The 23,717-nt window shown below is 27.8% G+C and overlaps 1 protein-coding gene across 1 annotated transcript in view; it reads right to left on the bottom strand.

The window, feature by feature from the left end:
• The window catches only part of Gli (carboxyl ester lipase-like protein Gli), an 85,741-nt gene that overhangs the window by 3,635 nt on the left and 58,389 nt on the right, over positions 1–23,717 (bottom strand). The window contains exons 2-11 of the mRNA XM_067053429.1: positions 12,194–12,340; positions 10,602–10,755; positions 8,660–8,871; positions 7,093–7,263; positions 5,820–6,021; positions 4,050–4,237; positions 3,784–3,970; positions 3,276–3,381; positions 2,155–2,350; positions 1,810–1,925 (exon numbers count right to left, since the gene is read on the bottom strand). Of these exons, the coding sequence (XP_066909530.1) occupies positions 1,810–1,925; positions 2,155–2,350; positions 3,276–3,381; positions 3,784–3,970; positions 4,050–4,237; positions 5,820–6,021; positions 7,093–7,263; positions 8,660–8,871; positions 10,602–10,722 (1,499 nt within the window). The 5' untranslated portion in view covers positions 10,723–10,755; positions 12,194–12,340. The remainder of the gene's footprint in view (positions 1–1,809; positions 1,926–2,154; positions 2,351–3,275; positions 3,382–3,783; positions 3,971–4,049; positions 4,238–5,819; positions 6,022–7,092; positions 7,264–8,659; positions 8,872–10,601; positions 10,756–12,193; positions 12,341–23,717) is intronic.

Raw genomic sequence — 23,717 nt, 5'->3', positions numbered from 1 at the left:
GATTTATGATTAACTTATATTTGTCCATGATCAAATTTTCTTTATCTTAATTCTGAAATTTAAAACTGAAATTATCTCTAAATGATAAACCATTGAGTATGTTGATAAGTATTGGTAGGTTAGTTTTAATATCTACTTTAGTTTTTATTTTATATAAATTACTATATTTCATAAATATATTAGTTATATATATTATTTTAAAGAGGTTGGTTGTACATTAACCAAAATGCATTATGTATGTAATTTACTTTAAGGGAGGTAATATTGTTATTAATATTATAACTCAACATTCTTGTAATTTTCAATTTATTAATTGGTTTTATGTCATTTTATGTCTCTATTCAATTTTTTTAAATTTAATTTTAATTACTACCAAGTTATTACCATTGAACTCTTTCATTTAGTTAAAAATTATTATATTTAAGTTTCGGAGTAAGTTCATTTAATAAGAATGTAAACTACAAAAATGTCTTCATTAGCTCATATATTTATTTATGGAGTTTCTAATAAAGTTAGATAGAGAAAGTTATTTTGAATTAATTCTTTTGAAAATTTATAACCGATAATGTTAAATAATATATTAGATATTATTTTTAATATTGATGTAACAATATCTAATATCGAGAACAAAATGTCAATATTTTTATAATAATGATAGATGGATCCGTAGTCCATCAATATCCATATTTTTTATATTTTATATCTTTTTTTTTAGTCTGAAAGCATTGCGTAGATCACAGCCATTGTAGATAGAAAGACGGGGGTTCCTTATAAACCTTGGACTAATGTTTTATTAAATATTAGTTTTCAATAGTCAAATTTTAATATCGATATTTTGATTTATTAGGGAAAAAAACACAAACAGAATTTTTAAAAACTATACATGTTTTGATATTTTTCTAACATCTCAAAGGTAAGCCAAAGTAGCTTCAGAATTATAAAAAAAATAATCTTCATTTCAGAGAAAACTGAATGATAAATATGCAACCATTGTTAAACTTAAAAAAAAAAATAAATGAAAAATAGTGTTTAGTAAAATTCATTCAAAATAAAAATTAATTTATCAAATTTAAAAATAAATTTCATCATTCTTTCCATTAAATTAATTTTAAGTGCAAATATTTTTTCAGTTAGTAAAATAAATAGTTTAATCTATTTAAAAATTATTTTTAACAATCTTGTTTCAAGGAATTTAGTCAACACACTCCATCATCACATTTGTTTATTTATGTATGTACTAAATTCATAAAATTATCTATGATGATAAGCTGAAATTCTGTAAAACAATTATTTTTTTCAAGAAACTTTGAAAGTTCCAAATTTCAAAAGAATGTTTTGTTTTTCTAATGAGATGTAGATAGTTGACCGTAGATTAATGCTTGAAGAAGTTTATCGGGGGGTGCGGTCAGCAAAGAACAACATAAATAAACAAATTTATTTGTGATTTGAAATTGGGAAAGGATGATTTAAGGGAGGAGAAAGATTTATTTGTGATTTGAAATTGGGAAAGGATGATTTAAGGGAGGAGAAAGTTTTTTATTTATGTTGTTCTTTGCTGACCGCACCCCCCGATTTTGTTTTTCTAGTTTGAAAAGGTCTAATAATTATTTAAATATTGAGCCACATCTAATGAAAAAAGTAGACACATGTTAAGAATCGAGAAATGTAAACTAAATAATCAGAACTTACCAAATCTCTGTAGCAGCAATTAGAAAAACAAAATATTGATTGGAATTAATAAAAGTAAATACTAAGAATATGACTGTAAATTAATTATAAGACCAACTTAGGTTAAAAAAAATTACTTACCTCTTAGCATTTCTCCACAAAATACAGAAAATCACAACTATAACTATAAGAAGAAGATTAAAACCAGACATAGACCAGAACGCAATTTGCAAAGGCTCTTTTGGTTCCCACCAGTACTGCAATATAAAAGAAATATCAGACTCACTACATTATACAGCACAACAAAACAATTATTATAAGTTGTATAGATAAAATATTATTAATTAATGATTTATGTTAATACACCCTACATATCTATTAATTAATGATTTATGTTATTATTTTTATCCTCCAATAAAATATGCATCATACGAGTTTTTAATTTCATAAAAGTAAGAATTGCAGATAAAAATGAAAATAAATTACCTCAGTGAACGGTGGATAGGTGGGCACAAGGATGCCAATTACTGTAGGGAGGTACCAAGTCCAAAAAGCTGATTCAGTTTGTCGATAATTGAGGTATATGGTTGAATTAAATGTGGTATTTAAATTCAAATATTTCAATTCGCCTTGTCTTGCAAGCTCAAAATGAAGACCTAAGATTTCAGTCTGTGTTGGATTCCTAAGTAAAAGAAATGATAAATGACCATAAATTCTTTTTTTCATAATAGGAAGATATTATTTTAAAGTTAAATCTATTGAAAGTAGGAATAATTATCAGCGTGAACAAAAATGTTTTTAGTCTCATCAAAGTATATTGCATTTTATACTTCATTGTAATTTATAACATTTTCAATTATTTATTGTAGAAAAAGTTTGATAATCACTTCAGTATATTTTTTTCTTTTGAAATTACATATATTTTACACATTTTAGATTCAAAAGAGTAATTAAAAAAGAGTTAAAAAAAATGATTACAAATATGGACTATAGTTGTCCTTTTTTGTACCCTTACTTTAAGCATCACTAGTTTCCTTGACCTACTGATCCATTTTTATGGAAACTTTAGGGTGTATTTAGCAGTTAGTTCAGAGTTGTGAAGTATAGTATGAGTTTATAAAATCAATCTTCTAGGGTAGAGATGAACAATATTTTGTATGACAATATTTGATTAAATCAGAACCAAATATCAACATTTGCAGTTTGGTTTATTTTCATACTTAGATGAAATGTAGTATTTGGTAATTTTAATTTCTTTTTGAAAAGTCCTCACACCCCAAAACAAAACACCTCTTAATTGAGTTTTAAATTATGTAAGTGATATTTATTAACATAGTTCAGTAATAAGATAGCAGTAACCATTGTTCAGACAATAATACAAACAATTAAAAATAATTTTTCAAAATTTAAGATATTAATATTCAATGTACATTCTTCAGTAGACAAGACTAAAAGATCATTGTCATTAGTAAATTTAGATCTACATTTAATTTTTAGAAAAATATATCCTGTATCCTGATTATTAAATTATGCTACATACAATATTTTTATATAAAAAACAAAAAACAATTTGCTAAATTTGGGAAATGTATTTCATTAATATTTACCCATATCTAGCGAAATTAGAAAATGCCTTCATGAAGAAATGACTCATGTTCCTGTCATTATTTGTCCACATGTTTCTCTCTAGTCTTGGCTTAACAGGGAAAAATTCTGAAAGCAAAATCAAAACTTAGTTATATATAAGTATATATAAAATTTTTGCATACAATAAAATACAAAGATGTAGAAGAAATATAAAATAGATACTTCAAACCAGACAAGTAATTTCTGAAACAGTAGGGCGTTAACTCTTTGGTTTTTATTAGTATAGATTGATCATTCACGAAATTAAGGTTAGTCTTGTCCCAAGTGAGGAATTTTTTTTAAATAAAATTTTTTTTTATAAGATTGAAGATTTTGCATCTTAAAAATTCTTAACTATTTTGATTTTATTTTATTGAAAATCTATCAGTAAAGAAAGATAGAATTCCGCTTAAGAGGTAGTGAACCATATATATAATATACATATACTTCTTTAGTTAATATATCACATTGCCTGATTCATAGACATACCAACATCCATAAAAGGTGCCCCTGTTAGCAGTAGGTGTTCAATGTCATGAGGCGCTTTTCTCCATTCAGGAAACTTAAATGCTTCAATTGTCGTGTTCATTACGTACATATAAACTGGCACGTGTTGCTCAGTTAATAATTTCACTATATTATCAGTAGGTGCTCTATAAATGAAATCCGACATCATCTGTGGAATTCAGAAAGATAAAATTTAAAAACATTAATAAATATTACAAAGATATCACAAAACAAAAATTGATAATTACCTCTATATACTGTTCTCGTATTCTCAAAGGGTTATTAGGTTCTGGCCAATATGTGTACCTGTACTTTATCGCACGGTATATACCATCTCGATTGAGGGTGTAATTGTAACGTAGAACCAGCTCACGGATCTTATTGTCAAACCACTCTTCATCTATTTCATATTCTGGGGCTAGCGTTTCATTGTTATCTGAAAAATAATATAAAACTTGAATTATTTTATACAATTTAGAAAATTGTCTTCTAAAAAAAAACAAAAAATATTAAGTATCTATTTTCAGCTTTCAGAAACAAGAAAAGGAGTTATAATAAGCTTCTAGAACCAAAAGGGTTCCTCCGCTTAAAAAGCTTGGGAACCATTGGCTTAACTGTTAAACAGAAGGGATATTTTTCAGGAGGCAAGCTAATTACTTACTATGTGAATTGTTATTTCAATATAGACATTAGTAACTTTACAAACCTACATATAATAAGTTATATTAACTCGTTATAAAATGAAAAGCAGAACAAATTTTAGCTTAATTATTATGTTGATTGAAAATCATACATGGCAAGAGTACTAAATCCATCATAAGAAGATAACTAAATCAAATTACAGCTTTCCTTCTATTTTCATTTTTCATTAATTTTTAGCATGTTTACTAGACATTACTACATTTACTACATACAACCAAAACTGACCCGTATCACTCCCATCCTTAAAGAAACAAATTTTGTTCTACTCTCTCAGGGCATATATTGCAATCTCTAGACAAGGTGTTGAAGTAAACTTTCATCACTTTTACTCATATGTCATACTAGTGTCATTTGGTTGTTTTAACTCGAAAATTAATCTTTTGCAGTTTTGTTACTATCATTCTCAACAGGGAATGTGGTACTTAATTTAAACCTATTAACTATGTCAACACTTAATTCAATGTATTGCACTTTTTAGCCTGCCTTAATTATTTATGAAATAAATTAAACTTTTCCCCAACAAACAAAACATTATAAAACACAAATAAATCTTTTATTCCATCAAATTAACTTCATCACCAGTCTAAGTAGCCTTTTTGAATAAAACCTTTTTTATAATTTATTTAGTATTTTGAAAAAAAAAAAAATAAATAAAAGTGATCGGAAACATTAAAATGTAAATAATAAAGGTATATTTTAATTTTAAATTATTGTATAAATCAAATATTAAAAATATATAATGATAAACAAATATTTTTTAAAACTATATTTAATCCTTTTAAATACGGTATATTATTAAAACAATAACTTTTCAAAAGCTGGCTTAAATTGGTTTAAAATAAACTAAAACAAATCTTTCACTTTAGTAAACTTAGATATTTTTTACAAAATAAAACTAACTATACTGACATGCACTATTGGTCAAAATTCGAAGTGCATTCGTTTTCACATATTTTGATGGAAACAACTATAACTATTAAACATAAAAACAATTAAAATAAGTAAATATCTGGCCTTTATTATCTTTTTCAAATTTCACTTTTACACCAAACAAAACCTAATAATTTATGAGTTATTTTGAGTAGGATTAAATTAGGAGAATGTTTAATTTGAAAACTAAAATTTTCAAATAGTTAGAAAGACGTTTGATTTATTTACGAAAAGAGTTGAATTGACAAAAAACTGTCTTACAAGAACGTCCATGGGAGATAATTACTTTATGTATATATATATGTAATGTAATGAAAATTGATCAGCCTAAATTGATTTTTATTTTTAAATTATTTTCAAAAGAAACATATTAAGCCATAATTTACATATTAAGTAGGCTGCTTCCTGAGTTGTGACACCAGTCATATACATGAGACCTCTGTTGAATAAACCCTTCTTTATAAATTCCTCAGGAGTGTAGTTAGCAAAAAACCAATCTCCTTGCTTCCAGCCTTCGTACCAAGCATCTCCAGGGAGTGTGAAGTTTTTGTCAAGCACAGGACTCCATGGGAACATACCTACTTGGGGCTAAAAATGAAATAAATATATATTAGAAAAAGCAGATGTTCTTATAGATATTCCAACATTAGCATTATCTAAACAGAGACTAATATAGTAGAAAATTTAACAATTTTGTAAAAGAGATTTTTTCATCAAAATTTTGATGAAAAAATTAAGATTTTTTTTATTTGTTTAGAGTTCATTTAACAAATTATTAACTATCTCAGTAACTGCAATAGATAGAACTACTTTTTTCAATATGTTTTTGAATTTGAAAATATAAAATCTTTTTACAATAAAAGAAAGATGGTCCAAGTGCAGTCAAAGAAAAACTTAAATAGTCGTAAAATATTTATTATGAGCTCACAATAAATAGTTTTACGACTATTTGAGTTTTTCTTTGACCGCACCCGGGCCTCTTATTATCTCACACGGAAAATCATCGATTTTCCACAAAATCTTTTTATATTCTAGTGTATATCCTTATACTATGGGTATATTATTAAAAAAAAAAGTTAGTGTCAATATTTTGAATGTTTTTTTGATATAAAAGTGATTTTTTTTATAAACTAAACTAGGAATGAGAAAATATAGAGTAAAAGGAAAAGGGGATGGGAAAATGATTAAAATTATGTTCTATAACTAAATTGTTCTTTTTTCATCTGTGAGGCACTTGTGTGGATTGCATAGGTTATTGAAGTTAGATTTATGATTGGGGATTCTTTTATTTAAATAGAGAAAAGACTTTGAAATGCAATACCAGAGAAAATTGAAGAATTCGAGAAAACGAGGTAGGCAGGAAAAATAGAACTAACTCAAGAAGAAAAATATGATGTCACAAGAATAATACAATGAATAGAAGTAAGAGCTCAAGTTCTAGTGATGCTGGGATAAACATTGTACCGTAGGTCAGTAATTTTAAAGATGGATTCTGTGTTTGAATATTGTGGGCCACATGTGTATTGAATCATATCGGAAGATTATTAGTTGAACTTATATAGTTAATAAAGGAAGATGGTCTTTGTGGCGGTCAAAAAATGTTTTATACATCTGTCAATGTTTTATTTTATTTTATGTAAATTTATGTGTGAAACATACCTGAAATTCAGCATTTCCAAGTTCATGAAAGCTTCTGTGACTCCTCAAACATTCTACAAGTTTATAAGACGAGTCAATGTTACAGCCAAGCTGTTGAGCAAACACCCTGCTAGTGTTCTGGGCTCTATATCTGTCTTGAATTAAGGCCCAGTCTGCTAGAGCTGATCCACTCTGAAATAAAAGCGAGGATATTGTTCGTTAGTTTCGAAATGAGAACATAAAAGATAATATCCCGTTTAGAAATGAAAAATAACTTTCATTTTGAAACAGAAATACCCTTATGAATAACACTAACAAAATTAATATAATAATAGAATTTCTCAGACTACATCCTACATTTCAACCACTCTGGAAGAAAAATGAGGATATCATACGTAAGTTTTTAATCTATGCCATAAGAGATAATTTCTCATTTAGAAATTAAATATAACTTTCATTTTGGGACAGAAATGCCTCTAAGAATAACGGTAACAAAATTAATATAATTACATAATTTCTCAGACAATATCTACATTTAAACCACTCTGAAAGAAAATATAAAACATTTTCAAAATTATTGAATCTATGACATAAAAGATAATTATCAATAAATCAATTTAATATCCAACACAGTCTCAACACTATTTATTTATTTGTCCTACGTTTCGGCCCTTCTAGCCATCCTCAGGGACATCTTCAACATAAATTTCCTCTCACATTAATTATTTTCTACTTGCAGGCTATTTTGCCCAGGTCAATTTCTTTATTTAAGTTAAAACCTCTCTATTTAAATTTTAAAAAACATTCATTTATTTATTCTATAATATTGTCCACACTATAAAAACCCACACCATATAACTGACCTATTTAAATAGAGAGGTTTTAACTTAAATAAAGAAATTGACCTGGGCAAAATAGCCTGCAAGTAGAAAATAATTAATGTGAGAGGAAATTTATGTTGAAGATGTCCCTGAGGATGGCTAGAAGGGCCGAAACGTAGGACAAATAAATAAATAGTGTTGAGACTGTGTTTGGATATTAAATTGATTTATTGATAAATATTACCTGGTCTCGAAAAATTTTTGAAATAATATAATTAAAAATAAAAGATAATATTTCAAATAGATATAAAATGAAAAATGACTTTAACTCTCGGAAAAAAATTTACATATGGGAAGAGGTGAATTTAAGAATTCGTAAGTAGACGTGCAAAAATTATTAATGGAAAAATATAAAGTGTTCCTACACTTGTATGTTTTTTTGTTTTTTTTCAAGGAACTAACAGTAGTTTCTAACACGATGTAATATAATTATTAAAAAAATAAAACTTTTAAAACTCCAATTCCCACAAATTCCAAGGACCTAGGTTCGAATCTGGCTGTAGCAGATAATTGTTTTCTGTTTCAATGTAGTCTTGAGTCTGCCCTCTGGGGTCTATTTAGTTTCATAAAGTGTGTACCCTTACCTTAGGTTAATTGGGTAAAAATCTGGTGGTCGAGCATTTAAAAAAATTAATCTGAATAAATTTTATTTTAATTTAAGTCAACTACAGTGACTTAAATTAAATAAAATTTTTTTAAATATTTACCTGTGCTATAACTTTAGAAATGATGTGCTGAGTTCTTGGATTAACCATCAACAAACCAGCAGCAGCAGCTCCTGCACCTGGCCCAAACAATGTTATTGAATCCTTGTCACCGTTGAATGATGCAACGTTTTCATAAATCCATCGAAGAGCTAATGCGATATCAAGAATTCCATAATTTCCTGGGGAGTTTTGGTCTGCAGTGCTTAAAAAACCTACAAATATTTTTTTAGTAAATTAGTCAAGAATCGGTCAATAAATTTAAAAAGAAACTTTATAATATTTTTTCGTATTATTTAATCACTATTAAGAAAATTGCTGATGAAAAAAAAAATTCTGAGAATTATTATCACTTTTCTTGAATAGGATTTCCAATAAATTAAACCTTTTAAATGAATTAATTCTAGCATAAAAGAGTTTTCAGTGAAATTATAGTAATATGAATAAAGGCATTAACAACTTCACCAATGATAAAATCATCATATTTATTTCAATAATGTTTTGGAACATAACCAATCATTAGATCGATCAATCATGTTTTACATCAAGTTATATATGTTTAATATTATAGTTTTACAAGAGCAACATTGGCCTTCACGCATACCAAACATGTTGAATTGAAATAAAATTAGAGGAGTTACATTTAGTTAAAATATTATTTTATGCAGGGTATTAGTCCACAATTGATAACTTAAAGATGGTTTATAAGCTGAAATGTCGTAGAAATAAATGTGATGAGTGCATCTTGGTGAAGTTTTTACAGCCTTTATTTGAATTAATTTTTATTTTGATTATTTATATCAGAATAAATTATCTGAAATTCCATTTATAAGTTAGAAAATTTAATACAAATAACTATTATTTCTTAAAACTGATTCCTAATTTCTTTGAAAATATTTAATGATATAAATTTGAGTAAACATTTAATAAAATAACCGTGGACAAATTTAAGAAATAATGACGTATGTTTAATTTTCGTCTAAAAGTTTCCTGAAGCATACTACCCAGTTTTTAGAAATTGTTTTTTTGTGAAAATAGTTTTCAATGATTTTTGCAAAGTTGCATTAGTAATTTCAAATATATTTTCAGAACTTTTAATGTGTAAATCTTTTATTTATTAAGTTTAAGATCATGACAGTTTTAATTGTCTAATAATTATGAAAATATACAATTGTTATATGTTATATATTTTTTAAAAATATTCAATCAGTCTAATTTTTTCCATGCTTACATTTATATATAGAATATAAATAAATGCATACTTTTATAGATTTTAATCTAAAAAGTTTGTTTGTATGAATGTTTTAATCTCAAGAACTACCAGGCACATTTGAAAAACTCAGACAAAAAATTTTGTGTTAGAAAGACCCCCAATTGAGAAAGGCTTTAGGCTATAAAGCATCTCGCTATGGTCCATATGAGCCGAGTAGTAGCAGTAACCGTATAATGAAAAGCTTCACTACGTACATTGGTCTAATCTTGCCATGACAAATTCTACAAAGCTAAAATTTTAAATGTCATTCTTCTAAGGCTGTGAATGTCCTATAAGGTAGGGTTTGAAAAAAAATATCTATTTTGAGTGGTAAAAAAACTTATTTTAAAAACCAATTGTTTTTTGAACAACTCAAAAACTAAACCTCTGTGACACTATAGCTGCTTATTGGAAATATAATTAAATTTTCAACCAGACAAAATAAAAACCACCTAAATTATAACAGTTTAAGTTATAATGTATTATATTATGGGACCTTGATTATTTTCAAAATATTCTGGGAAAGTTCCCATAGAAACCCATAAATAAGAAGATAAATTTAACAAAACTAGAAATCAGTTTTTTATTTTATTTAGTAAATCCGAAATGTTTGGTCTGTGTTCATTATGTATTTATATATTTTTTCTTTATACTTATATTTTCTCATGATTCTTAATGGTAGTTTTTATTTACCTAGAGCACCAAGCCTGTAATTCAATGTTACAACGACAACATCATAAAAACCAGCTAGCATATGTCCTTGGAAAAGATTTGAAGCACCAGTTTGAAATTCACCACCATGAATATACACCATGACAGGATATCGTAGAGCCAATCCTGATCCAGTCTGAAATCATATTTCATTAGTTATATAATTTAAAGAATAATTATAATCATGACTGTAATGTGAACTTTTTGTGTATGACATAATAAGACATTAATTTATGAAGTTCATATCAGTGAATAAAATTACTTATAATTGAATGAAATGAGAAACCAAACATTTTTTTTTATTTTTGCATTTTATAATTTATATCGATAATTTTTTTGCTCTTAAATAAAATCCAATGCCCTATCTTTATCCAATAGTGATCTAGAGGAATGCTGTGCCTTAATTTTAAGCTTCAAAATGAAAATTCTGAGAAAAATTATTGATAAATGTATATATTTAAGAAAAACTTTTGTTGGTTGGTTCTTTGTAGCATTATATGGATTAAATTAAAAAATAAATAAAAAAAAATTAAAAATATACAAAGAGCAATAGTAAAATGAAACATTAAATAATATATTCCAAAGTGGAAACTTTCTCCAAGAGGAACTTATCAAAGAAATACTTAAGATATTAAAAAGAATTTTAAGGAATTTGAAATATCTTTAAGGAAAAAATTAGTAAAGGAGCACACTATAGCAAAAAGTGGGCAATGGCAAAGTTAGTCATCTAAAACATTAATGAATATTTATATAAATAATATATTTTTATATATATATAATTAATATAAAGTACTTCTTAATTTGTTTAGTGTAACTGATAGGAAAAAATTTTTTCCAGCAAAGGAAAAAAGAATCATGATTTGAATGAAAAAAATATATAAGTTTCAATTGGAAGACTATTAGTTGACTGTATTCAATGATCGTAGGGAGACGGCCGAAGAATGGTGAAAAAAAAATAGAAAACAATTTATTAGTATCCAACACTTGACTCTACTTTGCAGGGCTTCATTAGGGCTGAATCCTGGAAGAAGAGTAATTATCCTGCAAAGTGGGATGACATCATTTACCACAAAATAGTTTTTCTAATATTTTTGTATGACCACAATAATGTATAATATTTCTTGACTGCCACTTCCATACAATAAGTAACAATATTTTGTTTAGGACATTCCAATTCATTTCAACATTGCCTCATTCCATCATCAAACGTGATGTAAAGAATCTGGGAGTTTTTGATTTGAAAATGCCAAACATTGGAACTTATCATGCTTTAGTCTACTTATGAAATTTTTAACTTCGTAAAGTTACTTTAGTAACAGCTGATTTTGTAACTATTTATTGGTTTCATGAATTAACAGAATAAGTATGGTTTGTAAGCCTGATTAAGTGAGTAATGTAAGTTATTGAGAAAGGAAAATTTTTTGTTTTACTTTTGAAATCATTAAATTAATATCTACTCCAAAGATGTACATGATCAATAATGATTATTAATTATTCAAAACTCTATTAATTGACAGTTCATAAAAAATAAATGCATAGTATCCATTATTAATGAAAAGTTAACATTTTCTTACTGAAGGGGTATATATATTAAGATAAAGACAGTCTTCATGAACATCTCTAATTCCTTTTGTAGCACCTGTAAATCTGGTGGGTTGGGGACAAGCAGGGCCGAAGTCAACCGCTTGGAGAACTTGCCATCCAGGATGTGGCCGAGGGGGCTGTAAATAAAAATCAAATTGCTTCATTGGATATATTATAAAACTATTAGAATATGCACAAAAAATATAAATACAAATTTGTAATGCCATAAAAACCTAAAAAGAAAATATTTTCATTGATTACATCATTGTTTTATTATTAAAACATTTTATTCAATAATTTTCTGATAATATCTAAAGTTGAACCAAATAAATATATAATCGTTTTGATTAAACATTAATTATTGCATGAACATGAGGATAATTTATGAAACTAGGTCATATCGATATATTACTAAACGTTATTTCCTTATCCATGGGTCTGTCTGCTGTCATACCTCTAAAGTGTATTCTTCTAAGATCAAAATTGACTACTTCTTCATTGGTTGGTTAATTATCCAAATTTAACAAATTTAAATGCCCATTTGAATCACTGATGCTAAATTGGCAATTAAATTATTTTTACTATTTCAATCAGATCATTTTTCAACGATAAAATATCTAAATAGAACGAGATGAAGCTAATGTTAAAAAATTGTGATCTGAAATCATTATTATTTTATTTATTTACATTCATAATAAATTTTTAACACCATTATTTTTTAACATTTTAATGTTATTATAATTGATGATAATATATAATTTATTGAAGTAAAATATGCAAAGAAATAAATAAATTACTTTTAAAGTGAATTATACAGAAATACAAAATAATTATAATATAATCTTAAGCAAATTTACAAATTTTTTCAAGAAATAATATTTAAAAAAAGGACATTAAATGCAGCAGAAGTATGGTAAAATGATGATGCCTGAAATGTTCTGCCTAGAATATGAATGTTCAAAATTTAAAAATGGCTTCTTAATTAAAGCAATGCCTTTTTCCTATTGTATACATTTTTTTTTCTCATCATAACTGGTAATTATTCAAAACAGCTCTCTCAACTGTACAGCTCATAGATAAAACCCAAATCTGATTCACACGTTTCTCACATTTATTACTTCTAACAATTGCCCAGTTTATTATCATACAATGTATGGGATAGATACAATACAGAAGTTCATGGTATTACTATTAAACATAACTGCAATAACCAATTAAACATATTTTCAACCACTTTCTGTGCACCCATTTCCATAAAAAAGCAAAAGTTTCAAATAAGATGTAGACGGTTGGAGAGAGAAATAATATAAATGATAAAATGATAGTCATTATTATAGCGATTATCATTTTATCATTTGTTAGAGGATTTATTTTATTTTTGTTTTCATTACCTTTTATGTTGGATTATTTATTAATTTATCATCCGTATTTGATAATTCTGATTTTCATTTACACTTTTAAATATTTATATTAACAGTAATTGTACCTTTTTGTTTATTATTTTCAGTTTACTTGTATTTGATTCTTTTTCATTTTTTATTAGAAGTTAAATCACCTTATGATTTGTAATATGATATATGGTTTTATTTTGTTTGTTCTATTTTTGCTTTATATATTCTGTTGATTATTGTTATTTATTTTTTATCTTATAAAATTTATTATTATTATACTTATAATGGTTTATAATTTCTTTTTTATTGTGGAAATTTTATATTTTACTCTAAGGATCTAAAGCCTAATTCAGACACCTTTAATGTTATTTTAAAGGGATCAGTCCCAGAATAAATTAAAAAGATTATCATTATTACTAGATTTATTAATTACATAAGCTAGATATCTAGTTTTTATCTTATATTTTTAATTTGATAATCCAACAATTTTCAGCGTTTTCTTAGTTTCTGATTTATTTAGGCAATCTAGCCATCTTTAAAAAATAATTTCAGTTTTTCATTGTTATTGTAAAAAGCTCGTGAAGAAATTCAAGAATTCATAATTTATAAATTTAAAAATAAAAAAATATATAAGAACCCGAACAATCGTTCTGATAAGGGTAGGATCTTATTTCCGATCTCTTTTGGGGTGAATTTTGTCGCAAGAGCTAGCTTAGTTCCGAATTTCTATCACGTGGTGGAAGGGAAGTAACTCTAATGAGAGCTTTGAGCGTGAGTTATAGTCATTAAATATTATTAAGAGCTATGAATGAGGGTCAAGGGTCGACCTCTGCCCACGTCTTCTGTCATCGGGGCAATTGTAATTTTTTTTCACTCTAACAAGACTTTCGTGAGAGAAATTGGCCTTCTTTGGACTAATTGGCAATTCAGGACTTTAAAGCCCTGCTGAATGGGTGGTCTTGGTTCTGTATAAACTAGCTGGTTTTAATAATACTAAATATACTCAACATTGTTTAAAAGCTTGTTACTAACGTTGCTTTAAAAAATAATTACTAAATATTGAAGGTACTTTATAATAAATATTCAAATTGAGTTATAATTTTGCAGATATTTAGCTCTTGATCAGAAACGATGCATTATCTATTTTAATTACATCCCAGAGTATTTAATAGATTTGGAATTGAAGTTCAGTGTCCAATCAGGTTTAATTAAAACAATTATTAAGAGTTGATTTTGTCAACAAATCTTCTTCATTCTCAAATTATAATTATTTATTACGTCTCTTCAGTTTTCTTTTTAAAAAAGTGGCATTGTAAACATGACCAAAAGTTGGAATTGGCGTGAACTATTCACTCCCACTTCATTTATTTTCATATTCATTTCTTATGATGAGTACAATTTAAAACTTTATTTAATTTGATAAAGAAATACGTCATATGACAAATATTTCGTACAGGGTGAGGTTTAGGACGAAAAATTCCTATGCTAGAGTAAAGGGATTTTCTATTGTAAATTGAAGATGCAGAATTTATTACATTTAATGCAACATTGATGGGTTCTAGTTAAAGCCTCGTAAAAAATATGAATAAAAGAAAATATTTGTTTAATCGAAAAAAAAATTTATGACTGAAGATTTTGATTTAGACGGGAATACATTTGAGTAAAGAGAAAAATTCAAGAACCTGGAGCCCACTATTAAAATAAAAATCAGAGAATATTATCATCAAGAAAAAATGGGTTAATTCATAGTTACTAAGTTAAGTAATCTTGTAATTGACAGTACTGAGTTAAGTGAAATTACCAATATTACTAAGTATAACACACTTATATAGAAAGTAAATTTAAATTTTAACTCAAAAAAATATATATATGAAATCAAGTATGTATAACAAGTTATCTCTTTTAAAAGAAAAAAAATATTATTCTAAATATCTCAACATACAAAAAATAATTGGAAATATTTTCAGGTGACTTTAACCTTTCACTAAACTATGTAGTTTACTATTGTAACATAACTATACTTTCTAATGCCCTTTATGGATATGAAACGTGACTGGAAGGGAAGAACAAAACCTTGAGGTTTTGAATTGTAACATAGTTTATACTATATAATGAAATGAAATAAAGGGTAAATTTTATTCAAGCATAACTTTAGTCCATTTCGTATAATAAATAATAAAATTATAGAATTCTTAGATAAATGTGTGAAAATTATAAGACAAAAATGTGAAAAGAATAAAATATAAAGTTACACATACTTGTTTGTACAAAAAATAAAATAAAATTAATTACAATAAAATGATGAACATATAAAATACAAATATATGCAGCTTTATTCTTCCAATTATTTCAAAAATTGATAATTGAGGAGATGGAGTAATAATTATTGATTAAATAAGGTTAAGTTTGTGGTTTTATGAATGGAGATGAGTAAGGAATTACAAAAAGAGATCGCAGGAATGTTTTTTTTGAACGTAGTCATTCTATATACAGATTTTTGGGTCTGAAATTTTGTATATAGAGGAACAAGGAATGAACAAATTAAGAGTGTGGGGAGTTTTTTTTTTTACCTAAAGGTAAGAGATAGACATTTCAGAAGATTAGGAATTATTGACATCCCACAAATGGATAAGCCAATTTAGCACACACGGTATACCAATGGAAGACATGGGGACATCTTAGGATCCCAAAGACGAATCTAATCAAGCAATTCATTAGTATCTTATGTCTCATTTCTTATCAACCTGACAATCCACTAAATAAAAGGCATCTATAATCAAAATGGCCGAAGATGATGGAAACCAGGGCTGACGGGTTGTACTTGACATAGAATCACGAGAACACAGGAACTGTTTGAGGATATTTTCGGGTAATTTAAAATACATGGTTATTCCATGACGAGTGTTATCAAAAATTACTACAAGGTTTCTAACTGAGGTGTGGAAGAAAAAGGCCGGAAATTGAAGCAGAGTAGGGGGGAACTAGGAAGGAAATAAAGATAATGATTCGAACCGGCGAGGACGGCCTTACTTTTTTCAACATAAAGCCTCAGCTCATTGTTTGCTGTCCATACGATGGTACGAATATATCTTCTTGTACGAATATATAATAAACATTACTTTGGTTGGGATATGGTATGGAATCACGCTCGACCACTAGAATTCCCCCAATATCCCTCATAAAAGAGTAGCCACTTAATGAGGCTGGGTGGACCTGGGAGGGCTCCCAAACCAACACTATTGATTATTTTTTAATAATTAGTCAAACCAAAAATAGTACTTTGTAAAGAAGTGCTCTTACCAGACCGACGTTTGTTCAAGGAGGTGATTTAGTCAGAATCACGCTCAACCGCCATATGCTTACCCGAAACAACAGGGTTGACTCACGGCCACAGTAACAGAATAAATAATTATTTGTCACAGCCAGATTCAAACCTGGACCCTTGACGTTAGTAGAATAGTACCACTGAGCCACCGCCACTCTCAGTTTTTATACGTATACTCATAAAAAAGTGAATAACCACTATTAATTAATTTAAGAAAAAAAATTAAAGTTAAAGAGTTGTGAATCTTTTAGTCCTACGTATATTGCAAATCCAGAATGAAAGAGATATAACACAAATAATGGACGAACATTAAATACATGTTCTGCAGAAGCCTCATTTTTTCTAACGTATGTTCCTATTAAAACATTTATCGTGCCTATTGGACTTATCAGATAGTTAAGGGCTAGTCACACTTAGGGATGAGGGTCCAATGTTAATAAAAGGTTATTCAGATTCATTATAGCGATTTTTTTTTTTCAGTAATATCAGAAAATGCAATGCTTCAATATGATACTTACAATCTGCATGAAACCTTGTAGGGAGTTAGAACTGTCCTGACTGCACAAAATTTACCTTAGCCTAACAAATTAGAACTGGAGATATAAAACAAAACGTATAAGAAATTTCATTCATATTATAGGCTCTATAATTTAAATGTCTATACTTAAAAACTTTAATTGTGCCTCTATCATTCTCCATGTGTCAAATTTTTCAAAATAGTTCACAATGCTACCAAAAACCGAGAATCACAGCCTGTAAATGACGAAAAAATAGGAGGGATACGGGAGAGAGGATCTGATTTGCTTCAAATAAAACTTTAATAATCTCCCTTCAGTTGCTTAAAGCTCTTGATAAAAAGCTTCAGTTGTATTATTCATCAAACCCCTGTAACGCTATGTATTAATTTTACTCTCTTGAATTGTTAAGGGAAAAAGTATAACTAAGTGAAAGTAAAAAAAAAAAATTAAAATCTGTACCGCAAGAACCCATGAAGGTCAGGGGTTCAGTATTTTGCAAGGAAGAACTATTATTAGACCAAAAGTTGTGCAAGTAGGTGTTTGGTCAGAATCACGCTCGACCGCCAGATTTTTACACAATTTAAGAGGCCGGGTGGACCCCGAGAGGGCCCCAAGAACCCACAGGGGCTGACTCACGGCTACAGTGTAACAGAAACAATTATCTGCTCAGCCGGATTCGAACTCAGGTCCTTGGAGTAAGTAGCTACTGGCCTTACCCCGCGGCTACCTGTACTCCCAAGTAGAATCTTAACTGATCGAAAATATTATTACTGGTATGGAATTTAAGGGGAAGGGAAACAGTTTTCAAGCTCTTTCTGTATGAGCCGTTCAATTTAAATATGAGAAGAATGAAAGTCTTACCCGATTTCTTTTCTTTTTTTAAAATAATTAAATGAACCAACTAATTAATTTATATATAATCTTATCAATTCTTTGAGACTGGTTTGATTGTTTAGATAAAATAAATTGTATTCCTTTGAGTCTCAAAAATCTTTTTTAATACTTTAATTGTCCAATGTATCGACCAACCTGGCCATCCTCAACAAAACTATAAAATACCAGCCATTATTATATACTAATTATTAACAATTTTGAAAAACATTATAACTAATACTTTAACTATAAATTAATACCTCACATTTAACTGTTAAAATGTTTTGCAGGCTATTCTGTCCAAGTAAAATAATTACAGTAAATTTAACCCATGACAACAATAAAAGAATAATCAATCATATTATAATACAATACGTATTATTATACAAATCATGTTTGAGTTTAAGTTAGAATTTCTGCCTATAACTCCTTGATGAAGGCTTGAAAACCAGGTCGAAACGTCTACACAAATAAATATTCTTTTGTTTATTTGTGTTTTTTTCTACTGACCGCTGATTTTTTCTATTAGTACCCCAGATCATCTTTTCCTCTCATCTATCATATTAATTTATTAGTTCCTATCCTTTCACTTTTTCATTTAAATTTCAAGTGTTTAATTACAATTTATCTTACAATATTATCACTCATTGATCAACAATGTCATTTAATTTTCTTTATAATCTGGCGAGCCATATAATCAATTTATTACAAACTGTAATATTGGTCTAAATTCTTTTTCCTTTTATTATTAAAAACCCTATTAAAGTTAATTGTAAACAGTAAAATAAAATTTAACCATATTATTCAAAAATTAATTTTTTTTTTAAATTTCTGCAGTGTTGGTTCAAATTTGAAATTCAATGTATAATTAATGTTTTCTGGTGTATAAATAGACTCAAGTATTTTTGTTTTGATGTGTTATTTTCTTTATGTCAACTTACCGTGTTGTCAAAATCAAATCAAATTGATGTTGTTTTTTAGATACATGCTGCTTTATTCTGCCTTTTTATTGGGATCCTTCTCATTTCTTGTTATACCATAGCTGTGTTTGTACGTTGAACATTTAAACTAATAATAAAGAATGACTGAGCCTTAAGTTGGATACAAATTATTTTATTCAAACAATTGCTGTCTTATTTAAAAACGAATATCGTTCAAGAAGTTTGAGTTTAACAATTGAATTCTTTACGAATAATCAGATGACTACTTTGCATTTTTTCTTCGTGATGTGAGTTGAAGATAAGTCGTTGCCTGGGCCAGTTCAAGGGTTCAATAGCGACGTCATTGCCTCACGTGGACTAATAACAAGGGTAATCTAAATTTGAATTTGGGCATTCGAGCCAACGAGATTAGACTGATTGCTGTTTGAATTGGGGTTGTAAGGTCCTTTGACTTTGTGGGAAATGGTTGCAATATTGACTCTGAACTTAGTAATGCTAGAAACAAGAACGGTCCAATTTCCTTCGTTGTACTCGTATACCAAGGGATTATCGAGTAGTCGTAAATAATATAACAATATTTATTTAAGTTTTAGATGCTTCGGAAGGTAAATACGACGAGAGTTATATGTTAATTATCTTATTATTCACACTATGCTAATATCTGATCGTACAAAATACATTGAATCGCTAAAATATGTGCATATTAATATCTAAGAACTCAAAAACAGTAGAAAGTAAATATGATGTGAATTTTATCATCTAATTATAACTATACTACATTAATGTTTATTTATTATGGGAAAACATTGGGTTACTAAAATCCTGAGCATATTTAAACTTGAATACATTAATTTTTAATTTATAAATTCACTAGTATATATATAGGTGCTTTGCATAAATAATGGCACAGCTTACAAAAAATTGTTTTGATGTTATTTAGAATTGAACGTATTACAAAGATAGTACTTAATACCGCGTTAACTTTTTACTGAGATTGTCCTACAGACTTTTTTAAAGCTATCAAACTCCGGTCTACGGTACAGTATATGGAATACCTCAAACAAAATAAATAGAAAATTTGTTTTTATTAAATGTGCCGCTATTCAAATAAAGCAGTGAAATTTAAAAATATTCATAGATTTCAATGAACTAATTTATTTATATTTAAAAATATTTTTTTGTTTATTAAAATACATTTTCAATTCGAATAATGTTTTTTTGTTTTAATTTTAATTCAAATAAAAATGTTTCACTCGAATAATTATTTTTATGTGGGAGCGGGTGGCTCATTGGTAATGCACTGTACAACTAACTCCAAGGTCTTGGTTGGAATGCGGTTATGGCAGATAATTATTTACTTTTTCACTGTAGCCGTGAGTCAACACTGTGCGTTCACGAGCTCTCTGGGGTCCACCCAGTCTCATGAAGGTGGTACCATTAATCAGATAAAAATCTGGTGGTCGAGCATGATTCTGACTAAATCACCCCCTTGCACAACTGTCGGTGTAGATAGGATTTAGAAAATTTTGAAATTGACAAGCTTCTTCCCCCGAAACATTTATTTTTTGCGAATAGTTCAAAAGAACTATTTATAAATGGTTTTATAATCAGTATAATTTTAAAATGTTTTATTCCGTATAAAAATAAACGATTTCGACCATTTTTTGACATACTACTTTAACAGCCTCTCCCATGATAAATAATACCTATGCAGTTTTGAGTTGAGCTTGTAAATATTCCTTACTAGAATAAAGGAAACTCTAAAGAGTTGAGTGTAATCCAATAACGAGAACGCACATGTGGGTCAGGTGCGTAGCTGATTAACAACTTACAATGAGAGAAGGGGACGAGCTAGTTAATGAAGGCTCGGCTGTCTTTACGTAACGGAGTGACATAACAAGTCACCCCTGAACCAGTTACGGATTTACGCTCCTTAGCTTATTAGGCCGAACAACGAAAGTCCAAATTTATGTTTAAAACATGTAAGCCAACGGATACACGCCCTAAGTTGTTAATTATCGCATATTTATGGACTTGAGTTTCGCAACTTGGCTTCTAAGAACCATGAGATATTAGAAACTTGCTCACAAAGTTGGTTTGACTCGTTAAAGATAGTTGAGAAATATCAGGAATCTGATATTTTCCCTCATGATTTCGTAGTCATTAGCAGCTATTTATAGCATTTTTATTAAACATCAGTGCAATCGGTGCAATAATTATTAAATATCGGTGCAATGAGACATTTAATGCAAATATTTAGTAATAATATTAAATTTCTGGTGCGATGCGCGCACTCCAAAACTTATACCATCCTCTTTTGAATTGAAATTAATTCTCACTCATTTCAGAACAGATATTTCTAAATCATTCCCTAAGGATATACTTTCTTCCTTACTAATTTTCCAAATGAGCCATACAATACACAAATTTACTTACTAGTTTCAATTTCAATAGATTTCAGTATAAGTATAAGTTATTTAAAATTCAAATTATTTTCTCAACCATTTATTAAATGTTAATAAAATAAAATAAAATAAGTTAAATTGTTATTGATTCTCTATAGAAATTATTGCAAATGATGCTATGGGGTCAGTCATCTAGTCATCTCGTGCTAGAACTCTTGTGTTATTGATTCATTTTTTTTTTCTTGACAACTTTCTACGATTTTATTTGTTAGCTATCCAACCGTATATAATACGTCTATAGTACTACTCTTATTTCCAGAAAAGTGTTTTTAATCTAGAAAAAATATTTTCCTTCTTATCTCCTTAATTTATTTATCCTTTCATAGATTTTATTTATCCATTTTTTATTACGAATAAAAATTCGAAATTGTAAATTATTTGAAACAAACAAAACTAAAGGTACTTTAGAGGGAGACTTTTTGAAAAATCCACACTTAAGCCAGACTATTTTATTTAGATAGATTCATTCAAATCTGATTGACATACCAAGTTTAATCAAAATCGTTTGAGCCATTATCGAGAAAATCGATAAAAAGTGAAAAATCGGCTCTTTAAAATATAATTTTATGCTCTATAAAGTGAGAATCACGCTCGAAATCAATACATCACAATTTTAATTTTAATGTAATGATTATGAAAGTTGCCACCAATAGGTGATTAAAACTAAAAATATATTATGATGAAGTTTTAGCTGAAAATGATCACCGAATGGTGTATTATTCGAATTAATTATTTTATTATTTCAGTAAATAACAAATAATAAAGTATCTGATGTGTCCATTCGAACTGCTTTGAGTTCTAAGTTTGAAACAAAAATTCTCGGTGTCTTATCTAATATTTGTCTAATTAATGCTTAGGCAATTAAATTATCTAGAATTTGTTGCTAATTCGCTATTAGTTTTAACTGTAGCTAAATGTTGCCCAACAGTGGTCTTTGTTAGTAATAGTCCGATTTCAGTAAATTATTTTGTTTTTTGTTTTCTAGCGAATTAAATTATTTTTCGGGAAATATTTTTTTTATTTTGAGGGTTTATGATTTTGTTATTCGATTATAAAGATTCATTATGAAAAATAATAAATCAAGCTATAAAAACGATACTTATTATCCACATGCCTAAACTTAAATGTCATCTGTAGTTTTTCATTAAGAGCCAATGAACTACACAGACCAATCACACTTGAAACATAAAGTAGAACTATGGAGATTTGCTAAACCTTTGACAGCTTAACGAAGTTCTGTTGAAACATTTTAGTTAAAAAACGAGAAAAAAAATTGACCACTATAGATCAAAAAATCTAGGACATTAATTGGAATAGCTAGCCAAATGGTACTTGCTCCACTGATTGCATTTGATAGCTCTTTCCAACTATTTCTTTCTAACACTCAATAGAATACGAGGGAGCAATTATTTCAATCATTTTTTCGTTTCTTAGATATTTTAATTTTTACGTAAATATATTTTAAAATGTAAATGAGTTATATAAAAAATTTTTTTAAAAAAAAATCAGCATTCTTTGCTAGTGAAACAATCAGGATTTCTAGTATCCTTTCTTAGCCGTTTCTTGTTTTTATAATTCAATAAATTCAAATTTTTAATTTAACTATACAAGTCCACTGAATGGATGCTCCTATTCCTAAACTGCTTCATAGACAAAACTAATATTTATGGAAATGAGGCGAAATATTTAGTTTTGAAATTATGTTGTTAAAAAACATACAAATAGAACAAAAATCTTTATTTGCATTTTTTTTAATGATTACAAAATTTTTTGGATGGAATGCTGTGATATTTCATAAATTGTAAATATATAATGTGGAATGATTAAGAGGAAATATCTCTAGGAAAAAAGAAACAAAAAGTAATGACATCATTGAGACAAAAATTAATTTAATGCATAAGATCAATCCTTCCTTTAATCAAAATTAAAATTTTTACAACTACTACAGGCAATAAAAACATGTGCTATTTAAAAAAAAAGGTTAAGATGAGTTGATAATAT

The sequence above is a fragment of the Halyomorpha halys genome, unplaced genomic scaffold (assembly GCF_000696795.3).
Source record: "Halyomorpha halys isolate HHAL.00 unplaced genomic scaffold, Hhal_1.1 Scaffold1013.1, whole genome shotgun sequence".
Taxonomy (NCBI): domain Eukaryota; kingdom Metazoa; phylum Arthropoda; class Insecta; order Hemiptera; family Pentatomidae; genus Halyomorpha; species Halyomorpha halys.
The sequence above is the reverse complement of the archived record's forward strand: the minus strand, read 5'-3'. Positions and strand labels throughout refer to the sequence as shown.